General features: G+C 45.6%; 1 protein-coding gene across 1 annotated transcript; it reads right to left on the minus strand.

Annotated features, from left to right (window-relative positions):
- ACAA2 (acetyl-CoA acyltransferase 2) lies at positions 1 to 25,262 on the minus strand. The gene is made up of 10 exons (XM_069881018.1): positions 25,216 to 25,262; positions 17,956 to 18,122; positions 15,266 to 15,394; positions 12,699 to 12,815; positions 10,408 to 10,555; positions 8,568 to 8,743; positions 5,175 to 5,304; positions 3,028 to 3,098; positions 1,530 to 1,684; positions 1 to 635 (listed from the first exon to the last, which is right to left on the minus strand). Exons 1-10 carry the CDS (start codon positions 25,229 to 25,231, stop codon positions 551 to 553), a joined length of 1,194 nt encoding a protein of 397 aa, XP_069737119.1. The 5' UTR covers positions 25,232 to 25,262; the 3' UTR covers positions 1 to 550.
- Positions 25,263 to 26,097: the final 835 nt, after the last annotated feature.

Raw genomic sequence — 26,097 nt, forward strand, 5'->3', positions numbered from 1 at the left:
TTTCTTTTTCCTCTTATATTTATTGTTGTTTTGGGAGGCACAACGGAAATTTCCACTTTAACTCATTCTCTTTTCTTTTCCCTTACAGAACAACAGAATCCATCAATCTACAATCAGTATGTACTTCAGGAGACCTCAAATTCAATTTTCACATTCCCTGACAAGAGGCACACATGCCAGACAGCAGCAGCGGCTGAAACAAGAATAGTTTAAGCAATACCTGCTTAAAAAGCTGCACTGACGGCTATTTTAAGGCAGGTTTGGTGAAAGATTCACAGGCAACTTCCTCAGGAAACGAAACGAATTTTGCCTACAGAAATACATTAACTTTGATTGAAAAGAGGCTTTTAGAAAATACTTCATCAGTGTGAAATTAGGTTGATATTACACTTCCTTTAGTTAGAAAGACATTAACAAATCTTCTTGTTCATAATTCAGACTTCTCAGCTATTCCTTTACCTTGTAGGAATTGCACAAAACAAAGGCAGGTAGTAAGGCAGAAGTTTCTCAGGGAATTCTCTTTGGGGAACACTGCAGGCTCCATAATCCCTCAGGCTGTGTTCTCAATGATAATAGCAATACCTTGTCCACCGCCAATGCAAGCTGATCCAACCGCGTATTTCCCGCCACGACGCCTGTACGGAAAAAGCGACAATGAAAATTATTACATTTGTGAAACCATAGTAGCTGGTGTCTTGATCTTATGAAAGGAAATATCTAACAATTGGTACTAATAAAGATGGCATTTTAGAACCTGGATGTTGTTCTTCTGGAAAAGTACCGTGAAGCCTCAACTGAGAAAACTAAGAAGTTGCAGGTCTGAGTCTTTTGCGGTCTAGAAAGTGGCACATTTTACTGTTCTGAGGAATATAAAATGGCAAGGACTGACATTATGGAATACCTGTGGTTTCAACATGTAATAAAAACAGCAGAAGTAAAACATAGTTTTATTGTCAAGCTTTTTTTCAAAAGCTAATTTTTCTACAGCCACACTACAAAAAACCAGTTTCCTGCAAGGCGCAAATTATCTGAGGCTTTATGGTTGAACATGAATATAGTGTTGAAAGTACAAGCAAAAAGACAAAGCCACCTCTGCCCTGAGGGGTAAAAAAAGGAAAACTCAAGTTAAAATGGTGCCAAGCAAGCCTAGAGTCAAAATTTCTGAAAATGGAGAAAAGGAGAAAGAATGTGATGATAAAGCCTTTTAAATGCACCCTGCTAAGAAAAGAGCAGACTTTGCTCAAAGGCCCTTCCAATCACGGAAACCTTCCCCCTGACTGCTGTGGGCCTGGATCAGATCTAAAGGAAGTAGAAAACCCTGTAATGGCAACAGAATGGAGCGTGAGGCAAGTTGCAGGATGTGGGACACAGCATGAAGGTAACAAATTCATACAGAAAGCGGTACACTTTAGTTTAAAGCCAGTCGACTGGAAGGATTTAGTCATACGTTATCCATGCTAAACGTCTTTTGTGGGTGTAAATACGTCAGCAATGCATTCACTACCAGCAGCAACTGGCTATGTACATACCTTAATTCATGAACCAGATGAGCTGTGATCCGTGACCCTGAAGCCCCCAGGGGATGACCTATAGCGATGGCACCTCCATTGACGTTGGTTTTTTCAGGGTCAAGGCCCAAAACTTTTTCAACAGCCAGATACTGAGGTGCAAATGCCTCATTCACCTAAAATACCAAAGGGACAATACAACAGTCCATAGAAAGGTAAAGTAATTAAGGTTGGAAAAGACAGAGTTCTAAGATCACCCAGTTCTACCACCAGCCCAACACCACCATGCCTATTAAACCACATCCCAAAGTGCCACATCTGCCTCTTTTTTGAATGCCTCCAGGTATGGACATTCCCCACTGCCCTGGGCAGCTTCTGACAGTGCTTCACCACTCTGTCAGGAAAGAAAATTTTTCTAGTAATCCAATCTAAACCTCTCCTGGTGCATCTTGAGGCCATACTTTCTCACCTGTCACCTTGGTAAACAGACCAACAAGCATCTCACCACAACCTCCTTTCAGAGAGCTGCAGAGAGTGATGAGGTCTCCCCTCAACCTCCTCTTCTCCAGGCTGAACAGCCCCAGGTCCCTCAGGCACCTCTCATGAGACTTGTTCTCCAGACCCTTTCACAGCTCCTCTGCCCCTCTCTGGAGACGCTCCAGCCTCTCAATGTCCTTCCTGCAGTGAGGAGCCCAAAACTGAACATCCCTCACCTTCCACAAAAGCTTTCAGCAGAACATGTGAACATGAGATTAAATGAGGCACGCTACTTCTCCAGGTGACATTGACTGACAAAAACATTAAATGCAGTGTTTATTTATTAATAATTATTAAGTGCAGGATCTATTTAGTATATTTAACAAAAAATAGGTGTGGGGTATTCTGATGCAATGTGTTCCTGAAGAGCCATTGCTCTGACAAAAAATAGCCTTGTTCATAAATGGAGAATTGCGACTACTTAAAACATACTGAATGAGGCTCCAGGAAAGCTGGGGAGGGTTTTTTTACTAGGGCCTGGAGTGATTGGATAAGGGCGAATGGCTTTAAATTGGAAGGGGGAGGATTTAGATGAGACATTAGGAAGAAATATGTCATGATGACGGCAGTGTGCCCCTGGCCCAGGTTGCCCAGAGCAGTGGTGGCTGCCCCATCCCTGGAGGTGTTCAAGGCCAGGTTGGATGGGGCTTGGAGCAACCTGATCCTTAGTCCCTTCCAACCTAAACCATTCCATGATTCTATGATTAACAGCCAACAGAGTAAAACCTTATGTCACATGAGGATATTTTTTCCCATGGAATGCTATCACGCCATCTTTAATTTCCACATGCCTGAGATGTTTGTAATGTCTGCAGTGGCGTGGCAGGAACCAGATGGATGAAGGCCAGGCAGGCAAGCTAAGACGGGTGGGCTCCAGACATGCAAAAACGTGTACCTTGTGATGACAGGCTGCATGCACGAGTGGAATGTTTCTGCTAAAAAGAGCAGGAGTAACCTCACCATTCATCTTAAAACCCCTTACCTCTACCAAATCCATGTCTTTCAGGGTCAATCCTGCTTTCTTCAGAACCTCAGTAATTGCAGGTACAGGGCCTATGTAGAAATTGTATGCACAGTTAGTCAAATTAAAAAATAAAGATAAATAAAGGCATGTTCTGCATAAGACAGTTTCACAAAGCCTCATCAGATTCTCTCCTCTATGCAGCCAGTGAATTCTGGATACACTGCTCACCTGCATTATTAGGTTATAAGAGAACTCCAAAATCATTTGGCAGCCTTGTCAATGTGCTGCCAGGGAAAGTCAGGGGTGTCACTGCTGCTGCACAGCTACGTTGGTAAATACATGCACAGCTTTCAAGTCAAGAGAACTGACAGTCACCAGCCAAATAAAGCAACCTCAGAGGAGTTTTGAGGTATTCTCCTTCCCAGCAATGCTGGCTCAGTTTATTCTTTCCTCACAACTTGCAGTCTCCAAGTACACAAAAAGGCAGGTTGTTCTACGATTTGCTGGTCGCATGTCTAGTTACGGGTATTGTTGTTTTGGTGTTCTTCATATAATTCATCTGAAAATCTTTTAGTCAAAAAGACTAATAACAAAATGCTCCCTTGGGCCCTGGAGACAGTAAGACTTCTTCTGAGTATATTAGAATTTTCCAGGCAATAAGACCATTCTCTGGAGAAAAGCTGACATCTATGACTTAGTGTAATCCATAAAGGGAGATTAATATAAAAGCACAAGGAAAAAGATGCTCGAAGGGAATAAGAAAGTGCTAATTAGATATGTGCCTATAGGACAAAGATGCTGAGATGTTACACGGTACCTGATCATCAGTCAAAAAAAATCAATCCTAAAATATTCCACATGCTATCTCAAAAAATGGTGTTGATAACTCATAGCTCAAAGAACAAAACCCATAATTTTTCTCTCTCTTCAGTAACTTACTTATTTCTAATAGAAGAAAGGACACAGTTCAAAGCACAGTGGATTATTAGAATCCCTCAGGTTGCTTAATTCTAGACTCCTAATGCATCTCATTACAGACAGATTTTAGTATGCCTGTTACGCATGAGAGTAATGGGAGGGTCTCACCAGACAAAGACCATTGGTGACAGCCAAGTAGCCTTTTTTCCCCTCTCTCTCTGTTTTTTTCAGATAATGAATTCACTTAGTATACACTGCGAGGCACGACTCCCTATCACTATCAGTATGTATGCGAAAGGGCAGTTGCTCAGTCTGAGCTCTCCTTGTCAGATTTGTTGCTGTCATGTCGATGAATCTCATCTGGTCTGTCTGAATTGCTGGGGACAAGCTGTGGCATTAAGGAGTTAGGATGCTAACTGTTTCTCCGTATGATTTATGAAGTTTTTAAACAAGCTAAGAGAGTTGCCTGACCTAGAGAGAATGGGCTAGTTCAGAAAGCACAATGGTAGCATGAAGTCTAGTGAAAGAAACCCTCCCTCCACATTTGCTTTGAAGGTTGTGTTCGTCAGATAGTCTGATCAAGAAAACAAATCTGACAATGCTTCATTTGCATGTCTACTGGCACACAGAACCAGTCAACAATGATCTCTCTGAACAGAAGCGCAGAAAGGAAAAGTGGTGCTGGGATACAATGCTGTCTACAAATGACACAGAAGGGAAAAACCCTGCCGTGTCGGGATTGGCTCTGAGGGTCTGCGTTAACACGGGAACAGATGTTGATCCTTGGAATTCAAACAACTGAGTAACTGCTGAAAGGGGCACACACAGCCAATACTCCTTCAGAAGACAACTGATAGTTAGACATCTTGTAATGAGATTTAAAGCTTATTGGAATCTAAAGTGAATTTCAGGAGAAAAGTGGTTTTAAAAGAATTCAAAGTGTGTCTATTTGCTTGACTTACTGACCAAGAGTCAAAAAATGGAAAAAGAAAAAAAAAGGGTGCCTGGGGGCCTGTAGTTCAGTGCTGGTGCTGCAGGTCAGGCCCCATTTCAGCCAAACTGGGCACAAGTCAGCCCCTCTGCACAGGAGACAGAACGATGCAGCAGAATGGATGCTCTCTCCACAGCAAACCTCCAAAGTCTCCAGAGCTGCCAGACACAGCACACTGCAGCCTCCCTTTCTTTCCTTTTAAGACTATTTTAATGCTGCTTGATGCTATAAAATAATGTGCTTTATTGTAACTTACCGATGCCCATTATGGAAGGGTCGCAGCCAGCTGAGTGATAGGCTACTACCCTTGCCAGTGGTGTAAGGCTGTGCTTTTTAAGTGCCGATTCGCTGGCAATGATGACTGCACCAGCTCCATCACACACCCCCTGGCAGTAAGAGAGAAAAGCATTCTTAGTGGAGAAAACACCAACAACAAAACCCCACACTTTCATCTAAATATGCTCCTCAAAATAGTCTGATTCCAAGACACCATTATTAAGATTTAACAGAAAACTGTATTACAGTTTATTCAAAACAAGCTACAATCTTTCACTATTCTGTGCACTGTGGAAGTTAAAAATACATACTTAATTAATTTGAATGTTTTAGAAAAGTAAATTACATTTTTTCCACTTAAAGTCTCCCTTACACTGAAAATATCATTCTGTAAACTTGCAACGACACTATTAACGTATTGGAAAACGTATGTACTACTAATTATAAAAGTTACTTTTAATTATAAAAGATGTATAGTTGATAAGAAGCTTGACGTAAGCCAGCAATGTGTGCTCACAGCCCAGAAAACAAACCATGTCCTGGGCTGCATCCAAAGCAGCGTGGGCAGCAGGGCGAGGGAGGGGATTCTGCCCCTCTGCTCCGCTCTCATGAGACCCAACCTGGAGCCCTGTGTCCAGTGCTGGAATCCCCAATGTAAGAAGGACACAGAACTGCTGAAATGGGTCCAAAGGGGGCCATGGAGATGATGCGAGGGCTAGAGCAGCTCTGCTATGAGGACAGGCTGAGAGAATTGAAGTTGTTCAGCCTGGAGAAGGCTCTAGGGAGACCTTAGAGCAGCTTCCAGTACTGAAAGGGGCTCCAGGAAAGTTGGGGAGGGGCTTTTTACAAGGGCCTGGAGTGACCGAAAGAGGGGAGATCCTTCACATTGGAAGGGGGAAGGTTTAGATTAAATATCAGGAGAAAATTCTTTATGCTGAGGGTGGGGAGGCCCTGGCCCAGGTTGCCCAGAGCAGTGGTGGCTGCCCCATCCCTGGAGGTGTTCAGGGACAGGTTGGATGGGGCTTGATGCCACCTGACCCAGTGAGACATGTCCCTCCATGGCAGGGACTGGATGGATGGAACTCGACAGGCTTTGAGGTCTCTTCTGACACAAACCATTCTGTGATTCTATGATTCTTTACAGACTCGCATACTTTCTGTGGCTATGATCTATTTTAGACAGGAATTCAGATTACATGATGATGGTGGTCCTTCTAGCCCAAAGAACATTAATCAATTGATTAAGATTATGACTGTAAGAAGAACAGTCTGTAATGATATGCTGCTAAGCACCAGTATTTTTTGCTGGTATTTTTGGTATCATTTCCACACTGGGTAAGAACATAAGGTGGTTTAAAATACAGAGGATATTAATTGTTGTACAAAGATAAGCCACAGCATCACGTCCTCTAACATAATGCATGATTTTTAAAGTGGATGTTCAGCAATCATTGCTCTGAAAAGAAAACTAATTCTACACAGCCAGCACAGGTATCAACTGTATAATTCAGTACTTTCTGTGGCTATGATCTATTTTAGGCAGGAATTCAGATTACATGATCACAGTGGTCCTTCTGGCCCAAAGAACATTAATCAATTGATTAAGATAATGACTGTAAGGAGAACAGTCTGTAATGACATGCTGCTAAGCACCAGTATTATTTGCTGGTATTTTTGATATCATTTCTGCTCTAGGTAAGAACATAACGTAGTTTGGAATATAGAGGATATTAATTTTGGTACCAATGCATGAACTGTAAAGTGAATGTTCAGCAATCATTTCTCCCACAAGAAAATAGAATGGCTAATTCTACCCAGCCACTGCAGCTATCAACTGTGTCAATCAAGGCTGATGAGGAAGAGTCAATGCCACACTAAAAAGAACAGTGGCAATCCACACAATTTTAGGACATAGAGCAGACTGAAGGATCCCCTGCCATCTCAAGGCTGCAAGAGTGAACCAGGGGCATTCAACCACAGAGTTAGAAATCATTTCCATCAGAAGACACCACTGAAAGTCAAAGGTGGCTCAGTGAGACATAAGTACAGTGACAACAAATTTGGAGAACCTTAAAGGTGATACTCGCACAACCCAGGGTTTCACAGAATCACAGAACAACCAGGTTGGAAGAGACCCACCGGATCATCGAGTCCAACCGTTCCCATCAAACACTAAACCATGTCCCTCAGCACCTCATCCACCCGTGCCTTAAACCCCTCCAGGGAAGGTGACTCAACCACCTCCCTGGGCAGCCTGTTCCAGCGCCCAATGACCCTTTCTGTAAAGAATTTTTTCCTAACGTCTAGCCTAAACCTCCCCTGGCGGAGCTTGAGGCCATTCCCTCTTGTCCTGTCCCCTGTCACTTGGGAGAAGAGGCCAGCACCCTCCTCTCTACGACGTCCTTTCAGGTAGTTGGAGAGAGCAATGAGGTCTCCCCTCAGCCTCCTCTTCTCCAGGCTAAACACCCCCAGCTCTCTCAGCCGCTCCTCATAAGGCCTGTTCTCCAGCCCTTTCACCAGCTTTGTTGCTCTTCTCTGGACTCGCTCCAGAGCCTCAACATCCTTCTTATGGTGAGGGGCCCAGAACTGAACACAGGATTCGAGGAGCGGTCTCACCAGTGCCGAGTACAGAGGGAGGATAACCTCCCTGGACCTGCTGGTCACGCCGTTTCTGATCCAAGCCAAGATGCCATTGGCCTTCTTGGCCACCTGGGCACACTGCTGGCTCATATTCAGTCGGTTGTCAACCAACACCCCCAGGTCCCTCTCCTCCAGGCAGCTTTCTAGACAGACTTCTCCTAGTCTGTAGCTGCTCAGGGTTGTTGTGCCCCAAGTGCAGGACCCGGCATTTGGCCTTGTTAAACCTCATGCCATTGGACTCTGCCCAGCGGTCCAGCCTGTTCAGATCCCTTTGCAGAGCCTCCCGACCCTCCAGCAGATCCACACTTCCACCCAGCTTAGTGTCGTCTGCAAACTTGCTAAGGGTGCACTCGATGCCTTCATCCAGGTCATTGATAAAGACATTGAACAGGGCTGAGCCCTAGGGAACCCCACTTGTCACTGGCCTCCAGCTGGAGTTAACTCCATTTCCCACCACTCTCTGGGCCCTCCAGCCAACCAGTTTTCCACCCAGGAGAGTGTGCGCCTGTCCAGGCCAGAGGCTGACAGTTTCTCAAGCAGAACGCTGTGAAAAACTGTGTCAAAGGCTTTGCTGATGTCCAGGAAGACCACATCCACAGCCTTTCCCTCATCCAGCAGCCGAGTCACTTTGTCATAGAAGGTGATCAGGTTAGTCTGGCAAGACCTGCCTTTTGTGAACCCGTGTTGACTGGGCCTGATCACCCGGTTCTCTTGCATGTTTTGACGTACTCACTGAAGCATTCCCAGCAGTGACTGTTCCATCTTTTTTAAAGACACAGGGGAGTTTTGCCAGTTGTTCCAGAGTGGTCTGGGGCTTTGGGTGCTCATCCTTTTGCATGTTTTCCTTCCCCTTTTTTGTTTTCACTTCAATTGGTGCCATCTCAGCATTGAAGTAACCAGCATCCTGAGCTGCAAACACAAAACATTAAATAAAAGGAGTCTGAAAAAAACATCATGATGATTGTGCAGTGGGACCAGTAATCTTGCTTTCACGTGCACACAACTTTTGCTCTGTTTTAACCAAGAGTTCAGGAACAGCGCTGTTTATGCTTTACTTTGCTTGACTAGGCTAGTTGGTGCTTTATTCCTTGTTTGGGTTTTTTAGAAAAGGGGATAAACATCAACAAACACATTTTCAGACCTCTCCAAAGATAGTCTAAAATATTAAGGTGTTGTTTTAGTTTTGAATAACTGAACTCTTCTTTTTTTTCCCTGTTTTCTTATTAACCACTAGATTCACTTCTGGTGTACATCATCCTGTACTGTCGCTTTCTTCTGCAGCTCTGTCACTTATCAGTGAGCCAAGAAGCAGTAAATCTCATTCACAGGGGAACGCAGAAAGGAATCCCGAGCCACATTTTCTCTGCGGATACCCAGCACAAACTATTGCGTATCAGTTAAAATCCCATCCAATGGGCTCCTCCACTGGACCTCACACTCAAGTCATGACCTTAGAATGGGATTCAGCTGCCTAAAAAAACCTAAGACAATTCAAAGCATTGTAGACAGCAAGGATGCCCATAACAGCATCTGGCCACATCACCTAAGATGACATCAGATGCCAATATCTGGGTAACTAAATGCCAACTTCTGTGTCCACAACGTTCATCTGAACACATAGATTTAAAGCCAGAACAACTCCTACCTCCCAAAACTGAATCAAGACTCCCAGCCACTTCACATCATTCTACAGATGCAAGTCTAAGCGATTTAAAACTAAGACACTGGGACTGCCCTATCTGATGCTTTTTAGCAATCTCTGAACTTTCTCAATAAATCCTACAAAGCCCTGACTGGCCACAGGACTTGCTCTGTAGTGTGGAATAAGATGAACCATTCATAACAAGCAAAAATAAGAACAACAAAGCAAAAACTTAGAAAACAAGAAAGAAGACTCCTCAGGGGCACAGTTTCTAGCAAAGGCTCCAGGAATTGCAGGAGTTAACAAGATCAGCAGTGAAGGTAACACAGGAGCGAGAAAAGTTACAAAAAGCAGTGCTACACTCACTGAAAAAAGTATAAAATCTTCCTTTAAGAGTATCAGCTGCTAAAAAGCACCATTATTAGAATAAAAAAGTATGCTTAGATCTTCACTTCTTATGTTTGCCTTTGGGTTGCAATTAATGTTGAAGTCCCAGGACAACCACTACACATTCTACTGGGTTTTGGCCACCGTCCTGCTTACACCACCAACCAGTCTCACAGGAACCCAATGCCTCCGGATTATGGCTTTGCCCATGTAAACCACTGAGAGGACAGTTTAAACACAGGCCCTGAGCAAATATCTCTGCTTCAGATTCCATCTGCTGTAACACTTCAATGGTTCTGGAATAGTGTGTGATTTGCAAAAGACAGGCATAATACCCGACTCAGTATATTCAAAGCCAAACCCCTCAGAGGCATGCTGCTTGTCTCATGGGGCAATCAAAAGCATGGATTAAAGTATCCACAAATGAAAAGACAAATTATACCAAGAGGCACGAGCTACACAAAACTTAAAAACACCTTGAATGGGTGCTAAAACAGCCTAGATCTGAATCTAGTATCACATAAACACTTCCAGCTTTACCAACCAGCTTTGCATCTCTGCTGCGTTTTGAATGCGTATCGGTCGCAGTCCTCTCGCGTGATGTTGTATTTTGCAGCCAGATTCTCAGCTGTAACTGCCATAGGAATTTTAACATGTGTATCTGTTAGACCTTCCCACAGCGTGTCTTCCAACTGCAGGGAACATAATGAAAAGAAAACTATGAAGCATAGCCACACTAACACTTATTGCCGACGGTTTCCAATCATTCAGCAGCCTCTTGGAAACTAATGTCTCTCTGTAAAATTCACTTATGTTACCTGCAGATACATAAATAAGAACAAACACACTGTATGCTAGTTCTTGTGTGTTATTTTAGTTCATCTACATTGTGCTGTAGTGTGGGTTCTTTCCACTCACGTGGGCCCTGAGTGGTTTGGAAAAAGCCTGAGATTTGTTGTGTTTTAGTGTATTTCACTGCTGCATAAATGATTTATTTGTGATCTGTGAGAAAACACACCTGTCTGTCTGTTTACCAAGAAGGAACATTGAGGAACTGTGAAAAGCACAGCAGCCTGCTGACTCTCTGGCTCTTTCTCTACTGCCAGGTGAAACCATAGAATCATTTGGTTGGAAAAGACCTTTGAGATGACTCAGTCCAACCGTACCTGTCCACTACTAAATCAGATCCCTGAGCACCTCATCCACCCATCTTTTGAATACCTTCAGGGATGGTGACTCTTCCATCTCCTTATTTGAGTCAAAGGTTTCTAGGGATGAGAAAATACCCAAGCCTGACCTAACTTAACGAGCTAAAGGCAAGCCCAGTCAGTCCACATGGCTTTTGTCACCTCTCTGTCACTAGTAAAATTCTGCAAGTTAAATCCTTCATTCACCTGCAAACATCTAATTAAGTTATTTTCATGATAAGAACAAGGTGGCACCTACAGAGACTCAGTCAGCAACCCTGTAAAGGTGTTCCCAGTGGTTATGGAAGCTCTGTCACAGAGCCACACATGGAACACACAGACCAGGGTCCAGCACTCTTCATGTTCACCACCATAATAATGGGGTAACAGTATAAGAAAACCAAATGGCTGAAACACTGAAATATCCTAGCTCAGTGTTTTGACGCTGGTTATGATCCACTTAATAAATGAGAATTATCAGAGCAGAACTGGACCCTGTGGCAGATTTTCCTGAGGATGTACATTCAGAACATAATGCAAAAATAATTTCTGTCAATGGATTTAATTTCAATTTACCATTTTTAAAATTGAGAGATGCTTATAACTTGGGAGACATACGTGGTCTTTATCAGCCTATCCACCCACTGCTAGCCTTACCAGCTTGACCTAAACTGTTTCTGTCTCTACTTCACAGCCTCTTGCACCAGAAAATGTTTTATATTATATACAGTACTTTGATGGGATGTACCAAGCAAACTAAGTTTTGCACTAAGGGTCTATTGGTACTTTGAATTCCTGTTCCATGTTGAATGACAGCTTTGGAAAAGTTAGAAAACTATCAGGCTTAACAAAGCTGCCTGATGGTCAAGAAGGCCAAGAGCATCCTGGACTGGATCAGCCATGGTGTGCCCAGCAGGAGCAGGGAAGGGATCAGCTACTGCACTCAGCACTGGTGAGGCCACATGTCGAATCCTGGGTTCAGTTTTGGGCTCCTCACTACAAGAAAGACATTGAGGGGCTGGAGCGCGTCCAGGGAAGGCAAAGGAGCTGGGGAAGGGGCTGGAGCCCAGGGGTTATGGGGAGCAGCTGAGGGCCCTGGGGCTGTTTAGTCTGGAGAAGAGAAGGCTGAGGGGAAAATTCATCGCTCTCTGCAGCTCCTGGAAAGGAGGCTGTGGTGAGGTGGGTGCTGGTCTCTTCTCCCAGGTAACAAGGGATAGGACGAGAAGGAACAGCCTCAAATTGTGCAAGGAGAGGGTTAGACTGGGTAACAGTCTAACAGTGTAACCCTAAGAAGGCCTTGCCTGAAAGAGTGGTGAAGCATTGGCAGAGGCTGTCCAGGGCAATGGTGGAGTCTCCAACGCTGGAGGGATTCAAAAACCATGTAGCAGCGGCACTTGAGGATGTAGTTCAAGAGGCACAGTGGTGTTGGACTCATGGTTGGACATGATAATTTTAGAGGTCTTCTCCAACCTTAATGATTCTATGATAACATCTGAATCATGGATAAATGCTTTGAACAACTAAATCTGGATCTAATCTCCAAAAATTTCAAGGGCAAGGATATAGTGTCTAGAGGTCCAATAAATAACATTGCTCTGCAAACAGGACCTTATTTACAGGAAAATAAGAAGTAAAAAAAAGTACAGACCTTGAGTTCTGCTCCTAATCTGGTTCCAAATCGAATGTTTCGAACTGCATAAGGAGCCTGACTCATATTTTCAGCTCCACCACACAGAACAACTTCTGAGTCATTGAGGCAAATTTCCTGTTAATAGAAAAAGAAATCAGACCTAAACTTCAGTTTGACATTTTAGTAACATAATAGTAAGTGTTTTATAGAAAGACCTTGTCACCTGCAAAGCCACACAAACAGAATGAATTCACGCTTGACCATGTGTGCATTGATGAAGGGTTTACTGTTCTATTAAGACTGGGGTCTTTCTCTCACTCCCTGTTCCTTCAGCAAGGAATGATTACATCAATGAAGGATGAAAAGAATATGGGTGCACATATATGACAGGACCGAGTAATAAAGCCATTAAACATCGGCCTGCTTTGTGGTTAAGTTCACAGAGGGTTGAACTTCTTTTTTTGGGACTCCAAGTCTTCTGAAAAGGGACACAAATCAAACATCAAAGTCTGAAAGTAGACCTTATGACTAAAAAATACAGGATATAATTTTAGAAAATATTAGCCAGGAAAGCTTCCAAAAGAAACGCCCCCAAACACATCCATTCATCATTGGCAAAAAGCAAAGAACCTGAAAGCCTTGATTCTTAGATACACCTTTAGATCACTCAAAAATTCTGCTTCCGTAAAATGATTATTTGTGTACTGGAATGGACACAGAGGAAATGATGTTCAGCCTCATGAGTTTTAACAAGGCCAAGGGCAAGGTCCTACACCTCGGTCCAGGTAGTCCACGGATTCAGTACAGGCTGGGGGATGATGAGATTGAGAGCAGCCCTGAGGAGAAGCACTTGGGCTGCTGAGGGATGAGAAGCTCAACATGAGCCAGCAATGTGCGCTCACAGCCCAGAAACCAACTGTGACCTGGGCTGCATCCAAAGCAGCGTGGCCAGCAGGATGAGGGAGGGGATTTGGCCCCTCTGCTCCACTCTGGTGAGACCCCACCTGGAGTCCTGTGTCCAGTTCTGGAATCCCCAACAGAAGAAGGACTTAAAACTGTTGGAATCAGTCCAGAGGAGTCTACAAAGATGATCTGAGGGCTGGAGCACCTCCGCTATGAGGAGAGGCTGACAGAGTTGAGGTTTTCTGCTTGGAGAAGGCTCTAGGGAGACCTTAGAGCAGCTTCCAGTCCTGAAGGGGCTCCAGGAAAGGCGGGGAAGGGCTTTTTACAAGGGCATAGAGTAATAGGATGAGAGGAAATGGCTTTAAATTGGAAGGTGGAAGATTTAGATTAGACATTAGGAAGAAATGATTCACACTGAGGGTCGGGACGCACTGGCCCAGGTTGCCCAGAGAAGCTGTGGCTGCCCCATCCCTGGAGGGGTTCAAGGCCAGGTTGGATGGAGCTTGGAGCCCCTGATCCAGTGGGAGGTGTCCCTGACCATGGCAGCTGGTGGAACTGGATGGGCTTTAACGTCCCTTCCAACCAAACCCCCTCCACGACTCTATGATTCTGTATTGGTATGTGTCTGAGATGACTAGTTAATAATTACTGTGACTGACAACTAGAAAAACGTACTGAGATGCTTCTATAGCTACTGTATCTTTCTGCACATTTAAGCAGCTCAGAAAACAATCTGCAGCTTTGTCGTGCGCAGGAAAAATACGGAAGCATCAGCTGCCTTGATGGAATGCCATCTTTGGCAAAGACCCCAGAACCCTACTTTTGATAGAAGTGGTCAAATTCCCAAACAGATTTTTTCAGTGTGGTTTAGCGTGTTCAGCGGCTTTGCAGAAAGTACTAGAAAAAACGGTCGGAGGGATAATAATGGAAACATGTAACCTGAACTCTCATTGTCTTCCACAATTTTTCCTTTAGAGGATTAGATCTTAAACAATTCTCCAGCCCATGAGGACTATTGTTTTCTTTTCAAACACACCTATGTGGCTGCTCAAATACTCATGAAATACCCATTCATTTTGTAAAATCTAGACCACTGCCAGCCACAGACCACTGCTCTGCATGGACAAATGAAATACGAATCTCCATATCATCTTACTCAGTGGTTTTGGACAACCACTCAAAGCTGATTTTCTCCTGTTTTAGAAGAAATGACACCATAAATTATCTAAACAATGAGAGAGTTTGGATCTTTGAACAAAAAGACACAAAATGCAAGGCTACTTCTTACATAGCTAGCTAGGAGAGAACATAAATAATGGTCAAAAGATGAAAGCCTTCTGTGGTAGTTCTGATGCCCAGTAATCCCACGTCATACAAAGGCCACCACAGAATGCAACTGCTGCAGAGCTGAGCTCTAATTCACCAGCTCACACTTGTTGCATTCCTCATGCTAAATTCAAAATAGCAACAGTGATGATTTTTAGAACCACAAAATATGGTACTGTGGAGGCTGAGCTCTTGCACAAAACCATGCAGGACAACTGGAAGTGTCTACCAGTGGCACCTAAAAATCCATCGTAAGACTCATACCAAACACGAAGTACGCATTTCTACATGTCTATTCTCTCATGTTAACAGACTGATAAAGGTTGCAACTAATACAGAAAGACAAAGCTTTGTACCTGACATCCATTGGCAATGGACTGGAAACCCGAGCCACAAAGTCTGTTGACAGTGAGGGCTGGAACTGGGACGGGGACTCCCACGCGTAAACCAACGTGTCTTGCAATATAAATCCCATCTGCGGAGCTCTGCTGGAAGAACAAATACGAGCTTTTGCTACACTCCAATTTCTTTGGAAAGTAAAGGTCTGGATGAAAAGTCAAAATGGTGTGATGGCATCAGTGGCAGAAGACAGAATACATTCAGCAGAAATACTAAGTCACTTTGATTCAAAACCACACCACACTGTATGAGAGAAGAGGGTCAATGTCTTAATACACATTTCAAAGAAATTCTCTGTCATAAAGGCTAGACATCAGGCCAAATCCAGGACTACAGATGTCGAGGCTGAGGCCAACAACTTGAGGTCTTACGTAATTTGTTTATTGCTCTCTACGTGGAGGCTGTGGTGAGTTGGTTGTTGGCTTCTTCTCCCAGGTAACAAGGGATAGGACAAGAGGAAATGGCCTCAAGTTGTGCCAGGGGAGGGTTAGATTGGATATTAGGAAAAAAACTCTTTACAGGAAGGGTGGTGAAGCACTGGCAGAGGCTACCCAGGGAAGTGGTGGAGTGTCCATCCCTGGAGGGGTGCAAAAACCCTGTAGAGATGGCATTTGGGGACACGGTTCAGTAGGCACAGTGGTGTTAGGCTGATGGTTGGACTGGATGAACTTAGAAGTCTTTTCCAACCTTAACGATTTATGACTGTGTTATCCCTTACCCTTTATTTATGAAACAGCACCACACACTAGACTGACAGGGAACCTAATCTAGACTGGCAAGCAGCAATTGTTTCAACGTAAAACATAACTGCTCAGACTAACAAGGAAAGGCCCCCAAGACAAGACAGGGTGCAAAACGTGGAGACGTCATCGCTGCTTCATGTCCACTTTCAGAAATTTCATTACTATGATGTTCTAGGTGGACCCTGGCCTGTTCCAACAATAAAACTGCTTTTCTCCAAAACTCTTCAAAGATAGTTCTATCACATTTCTATTTGGAAGGCAAAGTACCACACACAGAACAGTTTTCGTCAAACATACTCCTTCAATAAAAGAGGCTACAACATGAAACAAAAATGATTAGGCTTATGCACTTCCAACTACTGAGTCAGCAGATGACAGACAGTACAGTTACAGAATGAAAAATTAAAATAGCACTGCTACTGGTTTGCAATAGATCTTTTCCAAACACAGAGAACACTTATGCTCTTAGGGATCACACCCCAGCCTAGGATGATAGAATCAAAGAATGGCTTGGGTTGGAAGGGACCTTAAAGACCATCCAGTTCCACCAGCTGCCATGGGCAGGGACACCTGGGTCAGGTTGCTTCAAACCCCATCCAACCTGGCCTTGAACACCTCCAGGGATGGGGCAGCCACCACTGCTCTGGGAAACCTGGGCCAGGGCCTCCCCACCCTCACAGCAAAACAATTCTTCCTAAGTTCTTATCTCTACCTCCCCTCCTTCAGCTTAAGTCAAATTGACGGATTACGTACTTAAACGTATCATAAAGACAAAATTCTGTGCACATTGCTCCTTGCCAATGCAAATTCAGGAAAAAAAAAAGCCACTCCTGCTGAAGAAGGGGAGTTCAAAATGGTCATACAGTCACAGTTATTTAATCACATAGTACTTGAAATGAATCCAGGACTAAAAAAATCTACTGAGAAGGGGAAGTATGATACAAAAGAACAGAAATGTAATTTCAACAGGAAAAGACTGGTTTTTTATTAGGAGAATGATTTTTTATGTGAAACTATTATAAGAGTTTTGGATGCAGCAATTTTTTTTTTCTAGGTCACACACAATTCTTACAGAACCTAAAAATCTGAATAAAAGTAGGTGAGATGGTAGCTCTAGGAGCCAGAATAATCAAAAGCTACTCTTCTGGCTTAAAATCCTGAAGGAATGTTTGTTCACTTATCATGAAGTTATCAGCTATTCATTTCTTCTGAACCCTTGAAGCATTCAGTGCAAGGATACCTACCTTTAATAACGGTGAAATCAGAACACAAAACACAACCAAACCTGAAATGCTCTTTGCTGTCTTGCCTCAAATAAAGACCCTAATCCAGATATGAGGGTAAACGTGGTTTTGCAATGCTGGTGCCCTGTACACAATGGCATCTAGTCACAAGCTCTTTAGAAAGTATAACTGTCCAAATGCCTGAGCTGAGAAAGGCACGTGCCTTTCCAGCTCAAAGTAAACTCATATTCACTCCTAAGTCTTTTTAGAGAACTCAAGGGAAAATGGGCTCATATCAGTTACAGTCTCCAGAAACAAAAGGAATTTGTACAATTCAGTTCATTGAGTTCCACAGCTCAAGTCATTAAAACAGGAAAAATGTACACGGGATTAGCAACCAACCGTTCCATGAAGCCACATTTTTAAATCAGCTTGCTCGTGTTTGAACAATCTTTGGCACTAAAAAAGGAAAGCTAAGCCTTGCTCCCAGTAATATCACAAATACGCAGGGTATGTCCCTTAAACACGAACAGGAAACACTACACTATGAATGCAACTCACCCATTCCACATCCACTCCTTGGGTTTATTCTTGGCTGCAAAGCAGAGGTAACTATCTATAGGAACGCACCAAAAGAGGCAACGGAATAATCACCAGCCCGTACATTTCCATGCTACTGACCTGCATGACATTGCCAACAATGACACTGTCAATGATCTCAGGAGACACTTTGCCCGCAGCCAAGGCAGCTCGAGCAGCATGTTCCGTCAGATCAGTGGCGGTGAAGTTCTTGAGCAGCCCTCCATAGGTCCCAAACGGCGTTCGCTTCGCTGCAACTATGAAAACACCTGCAACAGAAGCAGGAATTACCCAGATGTGCAAACAGAAAATTGCCAAGCCAGCCTCAATGGGAACACAAGTACCTCAAGATAAATAAGAAACAGCAATGCTTCAGACAGGGAAGGAATGCAGAAGGAATAATCAGAGAGAAAAGCTCAGAAGATAGTGGCCAGGAGGTCAAGGGAGGTGACACTCCCCTCTAGTCCACTCTTGTGAGTCTTCACGTGCAGTCCTGTGTCCAGTTCTGGAATCCCCGACACAATATGGAACTGTTGGAACAAGTCCAGAGGAGCCTACAGAGATAAACTGAGGACTGGAACACCTTTGACATGGTGACAGGCTGAGAGAGTTGGGGTTGTTCAGCCTGGAAAACAGAAGGCTCCACAGAGACCTCAGAGCAGCTCCCAGTACTGAAAGGGGCTCCAGGAAAGCTGGGGAGGAGTTTTTTGCAAGGGCCTAGAGTGATAGGATAAGGGGAATAGCTTTAAACTGGAAGGGGGAAGATTTAGATCAGACATTAGGAAGAAATTCTTCATGACGAGGATGGTGAGGCACCGGCACAGGTTGTCCAAGGGAAGTGGTGGCTGCCCCATTCCTGGAGGTGTTCAAGGCCAGGTTGGATGGGGCTTGGAGCAACGTGATCCAGTGGGAGGTGCCCCTGCCCATGGCAGGGATTTGGAACTGGATGGGCTTTGAGGTCCCTTCCAGCCCAAACCATTCTGCAATTCTATGGTTCCAGGAATACTTCTTTGCCACAAAGAGGTTTGAAAAAAAGCCAGGCAGTTTGGATAACAGGCAGGCAAAAGAGGCTGCCACACCACATCTGACATTAGTGCTAAAAGCACGAAGTAACACACACAAAATCCCACACTGGACACCTGTGAATTAAGCAGTTCTTTTAAAACACAAAGAAGCCACTCCCTTATCCTACAAAACCCAGCAGATTTTTGGCTCTGAAGCAGGTTTCACAAAGACTAGAAACAACAGTAAAGCAAAACAGGAAACCCATATTTATATGTATTTTCATTTATATTCCTTTAACTTAAGATGGAAAAACATTCCCTAACCAAAAACTTAATGGTATTTCCATAATTCCAAAAGTCAACTAAACTGCATTAGCATCAGCCTTCTGGTTTTGGGGAAGAAAATCCTGTTTTCAACAGACAGGAAAGTACGTGCAAGTGCAGGTGTCCAGATGCACTGGCCAGATGCAGTGTGTGAATTCCAGTCTGCGAGAAGCTGCCTCTGACCCAGCCCAACAGGTCCTGACTGCTGGCTGCAGCGGCTCTGCTTCCACAGGCAGCCCATGAACTTTCCCCTAGTTGAACATCACAGCTCACGCTCCCCTTTTCTACAGCTGCCACGCAGCACCCACTGTTATTTTAAGTCACACTGAAAGGATATGGACAGATATAAGAAGGAATGGAAATTAAATGCCTCTTCGTTGAGCTGCTCATGAACACTGTTTTCAGCCCTCTGCTAGAGGCTGGTAATCCATATTCTTTGGTTGGTTAGCAGAGGGAGCATGCTCCTCTCCCTCTCTTGTCTATCTGGATCACAGGCTGAACAATTTATAGAAAAAGGGCTTTCCAAACTGGTAAAGGTCAAGTGTGTTCCATGTAAGATATCGATTCTTTTGGCAAAACAAAAACTTGTTTTGCCCTGTTGAGACTGCAGCAGGGGCAGCAGCGTCCTTCAACACCTTATCTCACTCACACAAGTAGCCCAGCTGCGTTTGTTGCCCAGAGAATCACAGAATCACTAGGTTGGAAAAGACCTTTGAGATCTTCGAGCCAAACTGTACCTGCCCACTACTAAACCAGATCCCTGAGCGCTTCAGCTGCCCAACTTTTAAACCCCTCCAGGGATGGGGACTCCACCACCTCCCTGGGCAGCCTCTGCCAGTGCCCAAGAGAGAGGTCATGCTGCAAACTTGCTGGGAGGGAGAGCAGGGGAAGAACGATATCTCAGATGCCAGAGCCCTCCTCTAAGTCACCCCAAACTCAGTTCCAGAACTTTCCTAGACGAAGCTCTGTGCAGACCCATCAAAAAAACTATAACTAGGACTCTGGAGGGATCATTTGCAGCAGAGTGCCTGCCACTCTCAGAGAAGAGGAGGAGGACTGGAGCCCAGGCGGTGTTCTTGCACTTTGCTCTCTCTCTCCTTCTGGTCCCTTAATCCAGATTCAGCAGCCAATGCCAATCTTATTCCTAAGAACGCTTGTACAAACAAATTCTGTTCTGGACCAATCATTTGGCACCATCCTGCCTCCATTTAGCCCGGTGGGTACTGATCCCATTAATTTTGCAGGGAGACCCAAGGTCTTACCCCAGCGACCCCTGGACTGCCCAGGCTGGGTCATGAAGCTCCACTGACAAGGATCTGAACACTATGTTGGGATCTGAAACAGGTAATGGATATTTAGACATTAATAAGAAATTTGAGACATTAGGAAAAAATTCTTCACAATGAGGGTGGGGAGGCCCTGGCCCAGGTTGCCCAGAGCACTCGTGGCTGCCCTAAAGGTGTTCAAGGCCAGGTCGGATGGGGCTTTGAGCAATGGGAGGTGTCCCTGCCCATGGCAGTAGGGTGGAAGTGGATGATCTTTAAGGTTCCTTCCAACCCAAACCATTGTGTGATTCTATGATTCTATATGCTCAGATCATCTGGGTAACACTCTGAACCAGATGAAGCAAGAATTGCAGACTCAAGGAAAAGGATGAATGCGAAAAAAACAACGTGGCTTTCTAAGCTACAAAATAGCAAAACAAAGCCTCACTGTCAGAGCCTGATGCTGCCCATAGGCTTCCTTCTGGGGCACACAGAAGACCTTGAAGTCTTTGCTAAGCACACTGCTACTGCTCCCTTAAAATGCAGTGCTGACATGATAACTATGCAAAAACTGTGAGAAGCAGGACTTACTTCCTCAAAGGAATAAATAGCTGCTAACTATCACACATCCAAAATGCCTGCTCTTCAGGTTTCAAGCAACAAGGGAGCACCACAAACACTGAAAATACATCTCTCAAGGGGCCTCTGTGTGTTCAGAGGTCTGAAATGTGCCAAAGCTGGTACTGCAGGGAAGGTTTTGTACTCAGGTTCAGCACTGACCCCTTGAACACACTAAGAGCATGTGATGTCCATCATCACTTTTCATTCCTCATTTAATTATCACTCAACTGATTCCAGCGAGTAATTAAATTTCACCTGGAAAAATTCTTAATCTGTTCAGTAAATTTTTTTCACTCTGGTAACACAATTTTTTGAAAAAAGCTGCAAACTATTAAGAGACATCAGATGTGAACCACAATGAGTTTTTTAAGCAAAGGTGAAGATGCTCTAACTAATTTATTTTTATGAAGAATGGCTGCATTCCACACAGACACTGCAGACATACACAGTCCCTGGACTTTGTGGGAGTGTAAGGACAGGATGAGGAATGGTTTCAAGCTGAAAGAGGGGAGATTGAGACGAGATTTTAGGAAGAAATGTTTTCCTGTGAGGGCAGGGAGACCCTGGCCCAGGTTGCCCAGGGATGTCGTGGCTGTCCCATCCCTAGAGGTGTTCAGGGCCAGGTTGGATGGGGCTTGGACACCCTGATCCACTCGGAGGTGTCCCTGCCCACGGCAGGGAGTGGAACTGGATGGGCTTTAAGGTCCCTTCCAACCCAAACCATTCTATGGCTCTATGATTCTATGACTCTCTACGTATTCAGGTGACAGATTTATACTAAATATAAATTAGTAGTTTTCATTTCATTATCCAAAATGTATTGTCATTAATAATAATCTATTGAACATTAAATCTTAGCCTTCATTAAGTGACAACACTATTCGTAATAAGAGATCCTTAACTCTTTTACGGTTGATCTCACATTCATAAGCTTATCTTTCCTGCAGCAAACCGGGCCTCAACCCCCGTCTTGCCACCAGCCCTCCTGCCCACTGATTCCTCTCTCCCCGTCTCCTTCAACATTGTGCCGGCACAGCTGGTTGCAAGGCTTCGCTGCGGACCAGCTCAGGCACCTGACCAAGCTAAGGGAATGTTTCTCCTCCCTTTTGGCCAGATTATCCACATTATTTGCTGAACGACTCACCATACAAACAAACAGTCTAGGGGCAAGGATGGAACTTTGCCCTTCAACCTTCCTTTCACAATCACGACACCTCTCTTTCGCTGAGGTTCATGACTGCTGGCTGCTTCTTCACCACGGCACCACGGGGCCAGAGTGCAAATCACACAACCAAGGTAGGGGAAGACTAACCCAGAGTCAGCAGAAAAACAGGGTCTAATTTTCATTTGCATCGGTTCTGCAAATGTTTTCACCTTCTGGTTGCTCAATAAAACATAATTCCAGACTCAGAGAGAAGGCTGGACTGAACCAGTAGGGAAGAAGAGGCAGCACAGTATCTCCTAGAAGCAGAAAGGAACGACTCTGTGTGGGGAGGGTCAGAGTTAGGGTTAGGGGCTCATCATCTAGAGTTGTCCCCAGGTAGAAGAATCTCACAGAAAGATGGCCTAGGCCCTCTGAGCAGCGGTGTTGAGTTATTCTGAATTAAACGGATGACAGAGTCATTCCTGTAAGGGTACATTACTCCAGAACCTGCTTAATTTTGCTTCATTTGCAGAGACACCTAAGAATACTACTCCCTCCACAGAATTTCAGGAGGGGCACCAAGGGGCTGCTGAAGCCCGGGGTGAGAAAGGACTCAGTGGGCTTTGACAGCTCTTCTTACATCTGTGTTAACTAGTACTGTCCTACATTACCACAGGCAGGATTTCCAAAGCCTCTGCAGTTTTCCAAGGTGATAAACAATGGATGAGAGCAGAATACAACCAAACGCAAAGGGATCTGGAAACTTCTGGGGCTAGAAAGAAAAGGTCACTCTGAATCCTTCTCAACCACTCAACTCAAGATATCTTTTAATCCAGTTCTGTTAACCACCTGCTGAAGTGGGATCTGCTATTGTAGACCTGAACATTCTCTAAGCCTCCAACATTCCTCAAATGCACCTGGTATGAAAATATTTCTTTGTCAGACGCTATTCTGAAGACATAAAACAATAATTAACCCCCCAAAATTAAGAAGCAAGAACAGCATATGAAAAATACAGTGGCAAGAGATGAGGTATGGTCTGAAACAGGCACAGACAGCTAACATCAAACAAGTATGGGCAAAGCTGCTCCCTGTTATCCAGTTCAGTAGAGCAACACAGAATTACTGCAACACTGGCCAGACAGGCTTTCAGCACTGCAACCTCAAACCACAATTCACGTGTATATTATTATTGAGGTACAGTCTGCCAAATAGCAAAAGACTGTCAAGTAGAAACACAGAATGCACTGTGTTGGAAGGGACCTTAACAGCCTGTCCAGTTCCACCCCCCTGCCATGGGCAGGGACATCTCCCACTGGATCAGGGGCTCCAAGCCCCATCCAACCTGGCCTTGGACACCCCGAGGGATGGGGCAGCCACCACTTGCTGGCACTTACAAACAGAGTTTACACTAACACAGGCAGAGCTGGATCTGACCAGAGAGACGTTCAGCCACGGACATGCCAAGTGTCACTGTATTCTGACATGGCCAGTTGCCGGACACGCATACGCACTCTTTCTTATGCATTTCACAGAACTGTTTGGTTGGAAAAGATCCTTTGAGATCACGGAGTCCCGCTGTAACTGTCCAATACTAAACCAGTTCCCTGAGCACCTCATCTGTCCACCTCTTAAACCCCTCCAGGGATGGGGACTCCACTGCCCTGGGGAGCCCCTGCCAGTGCCTGAGAACCCCTGCAGTAAAGAAATTTTTCCTAATATCCCATCTGAACTTCCCCTAGTGCAACTTCAGGCCACTTCCTCTCATCCCATCACTTGTTATATGGAAGCAGAGACCAACACACACCTCACCACAATCTCCTTTCAGGAAGCCACAGACAGAAATGAAGTCTCTCCTCAGCCTCCTTTTCCCCAGGCTAAACAGCCCCAGGTCCTTCAGCTGCCCCTACAGCCTCTACATTCCAGCTCCATTCCCAGTTCTCTTCCCCTTCTTAGACATGCTCCAGCCTCCGCCTTGGAGTGAGGGGCGAAAAACTGAATCCGGGATTCGAGATGTGGCTGCACCAGTGCCAAGTCCAGAGGGATAATCCAATCCTTTCCCTGCTTCTGCTGCCCACACCACGGCTGTTGGAAAGGATCTTAAAGCCCATCCAGTTTCAACCCCCCTGCCATAGGCAGGGATACCTCCCTCCGGCTCAGGTTCTTCAAAGCCCCATCCAACCTGACCTTGAACACCTCCAGGGCCTCCCCGCTCAGTGTGAAGAATTTCCTACTAATGTCTGATCTAAATCTTCCCACTTCTGATCTAAAGCCATTCTCCCTCATCCTGTCACTCCACGGCCTTGTAAAAAGCCCCTCTCCAGCTTTCCTGGAGCCCTTTCCAGCACTTGAAGCTGGTCTAAGGTCTCCGCGGAGCCTTCTCCAGGCTGAAAAACCCCAACTCCCTCAGCCTGGCCGCAGAGCAGAGGAGCTCCAGACCTTTCATCACCTCCAAGCCCTCCTCTAGAGCCGTTCCAGCAGTTCCACCTCCTTATTCTGTTGGGGATCCCAGAACAGGACACAGGACCCCAGGAACACCCAAAACACACAACCAGGGAACCCTGTGCCTACCCCCCCACCCCTCCCGTTCCCCAAAGGCCACGGTTATTCCCACCCAGCAGGGACAGGGACATCCCCAAAGCTCCCCTTTGGAATCCCACGGGACAATGTGGTTCCCACCCCACCAAACCCCAACCCCCGGGCTCCCCCACCCCCGGCCCGTACCCCAAACGCCCACCCCTTGCCCCCGGGTCCCTGCTGAGGCGCCGGTGTCCCCCCGGGGCCCTCCTGAGGGGCCGGTGTCCCTTCGGGACCCTCCTGAGGGGCCGGTGTCCCTTCGGGGCCCTGCTGAGGGGCCGGTGTCCCCCCGGGGCCCTCCTGAGGTGCCGGTGTCCCTTCGGGACCCTCCTGAGGCGCCGGTGTCCCCCCGGGGCCCTCCTGAGGGGCCGGTGTCCCCCCCCCCCCGCCCGGCCCCGCCGCCCCCCGCCGGCCTCCCGGCCCTCACCCCTCAGCAGCGCCATGGCCGCGGCCGCGCCCCCGCGCCGCACATTCGTCACGCAGGGGAGGGGCGGCGATTGCGAACTGGCTCAGGGGTTCCTGGAGGAATGAATTAAGGATTGTTATTTTTGCTCTTATTATGATTTATTTTTTTGCGTTTGCCCTTCCGTCGGTTTCTCCCCCGTCGCCGGGAAAAGGGGCGGTGGGATTTGGCGAATCGGCTGCGCACGGGGAGGGAGGATCCCTGAGGGCAGCCCCAATCCATCCCTGGATCCCCGAGGGCAGCTGCCATCCATCCCTGGATCCCCGAGGGCGGCTCCCATCCATCATACATACCATACTGGGGGGGCAGGTGGCGGGGACCGGGAGGAGGTTTTCACTCCCCGCCCTCACCCCCATTCCAGCTCCCACGGAGCGGCTCGCCGCGGGGATCCACTGCCCTGGGCTGAGGGAGAGCCGCTCGCCACCGCTGCTGCCACCACAAAACCCACGTGGTTTCAGCATTACAGAAGGGCCTGTTAACAGATACGATAAGAAATGGTTCAATTAAACAACGTTGGTAGCAGTTCAAGAATCGAGACTGTTTAAATAATGCGATTTTACAACAGATGCAGCTTTTTTGTTTTATCAAACACTTACAAAGATACCGGATTTTGAAAGTTGTAACAGGCATGACCCGTATATGGTGTTTACAGATACGTCAAAGGATGTGCTTGAGAAGCAAGTAGACAACTGAGCAGTTAAAGAAACCTTAATTTTAGAATCAATCAGTGACAAAAAATCCTAATGACAAATATAGAAAGATATGGTGTGGTCTGAAAACCCCTACAACAACAGCTGGGATCATTTACCTATCAAGCCCAGCTGATGGCTACCGCCCTGACTGCAC

This window comes from Phaenicophaeus curvirostris, chromosome Z (assembly GCF_032191515.1).
Source record: "Phaenicophaeus curvirostris isolate KB17595 chromosome Z, BPBGC_Pcur_1.0, whole genome shotgun sequence".
Classification (NCBI taxonomy): Eukaryota; Metazoa; Chordata; class Aves; order Cuculiformes; family Cuculidae; genus Phaenicophaeus; species Phaenicophaeus curvirostris.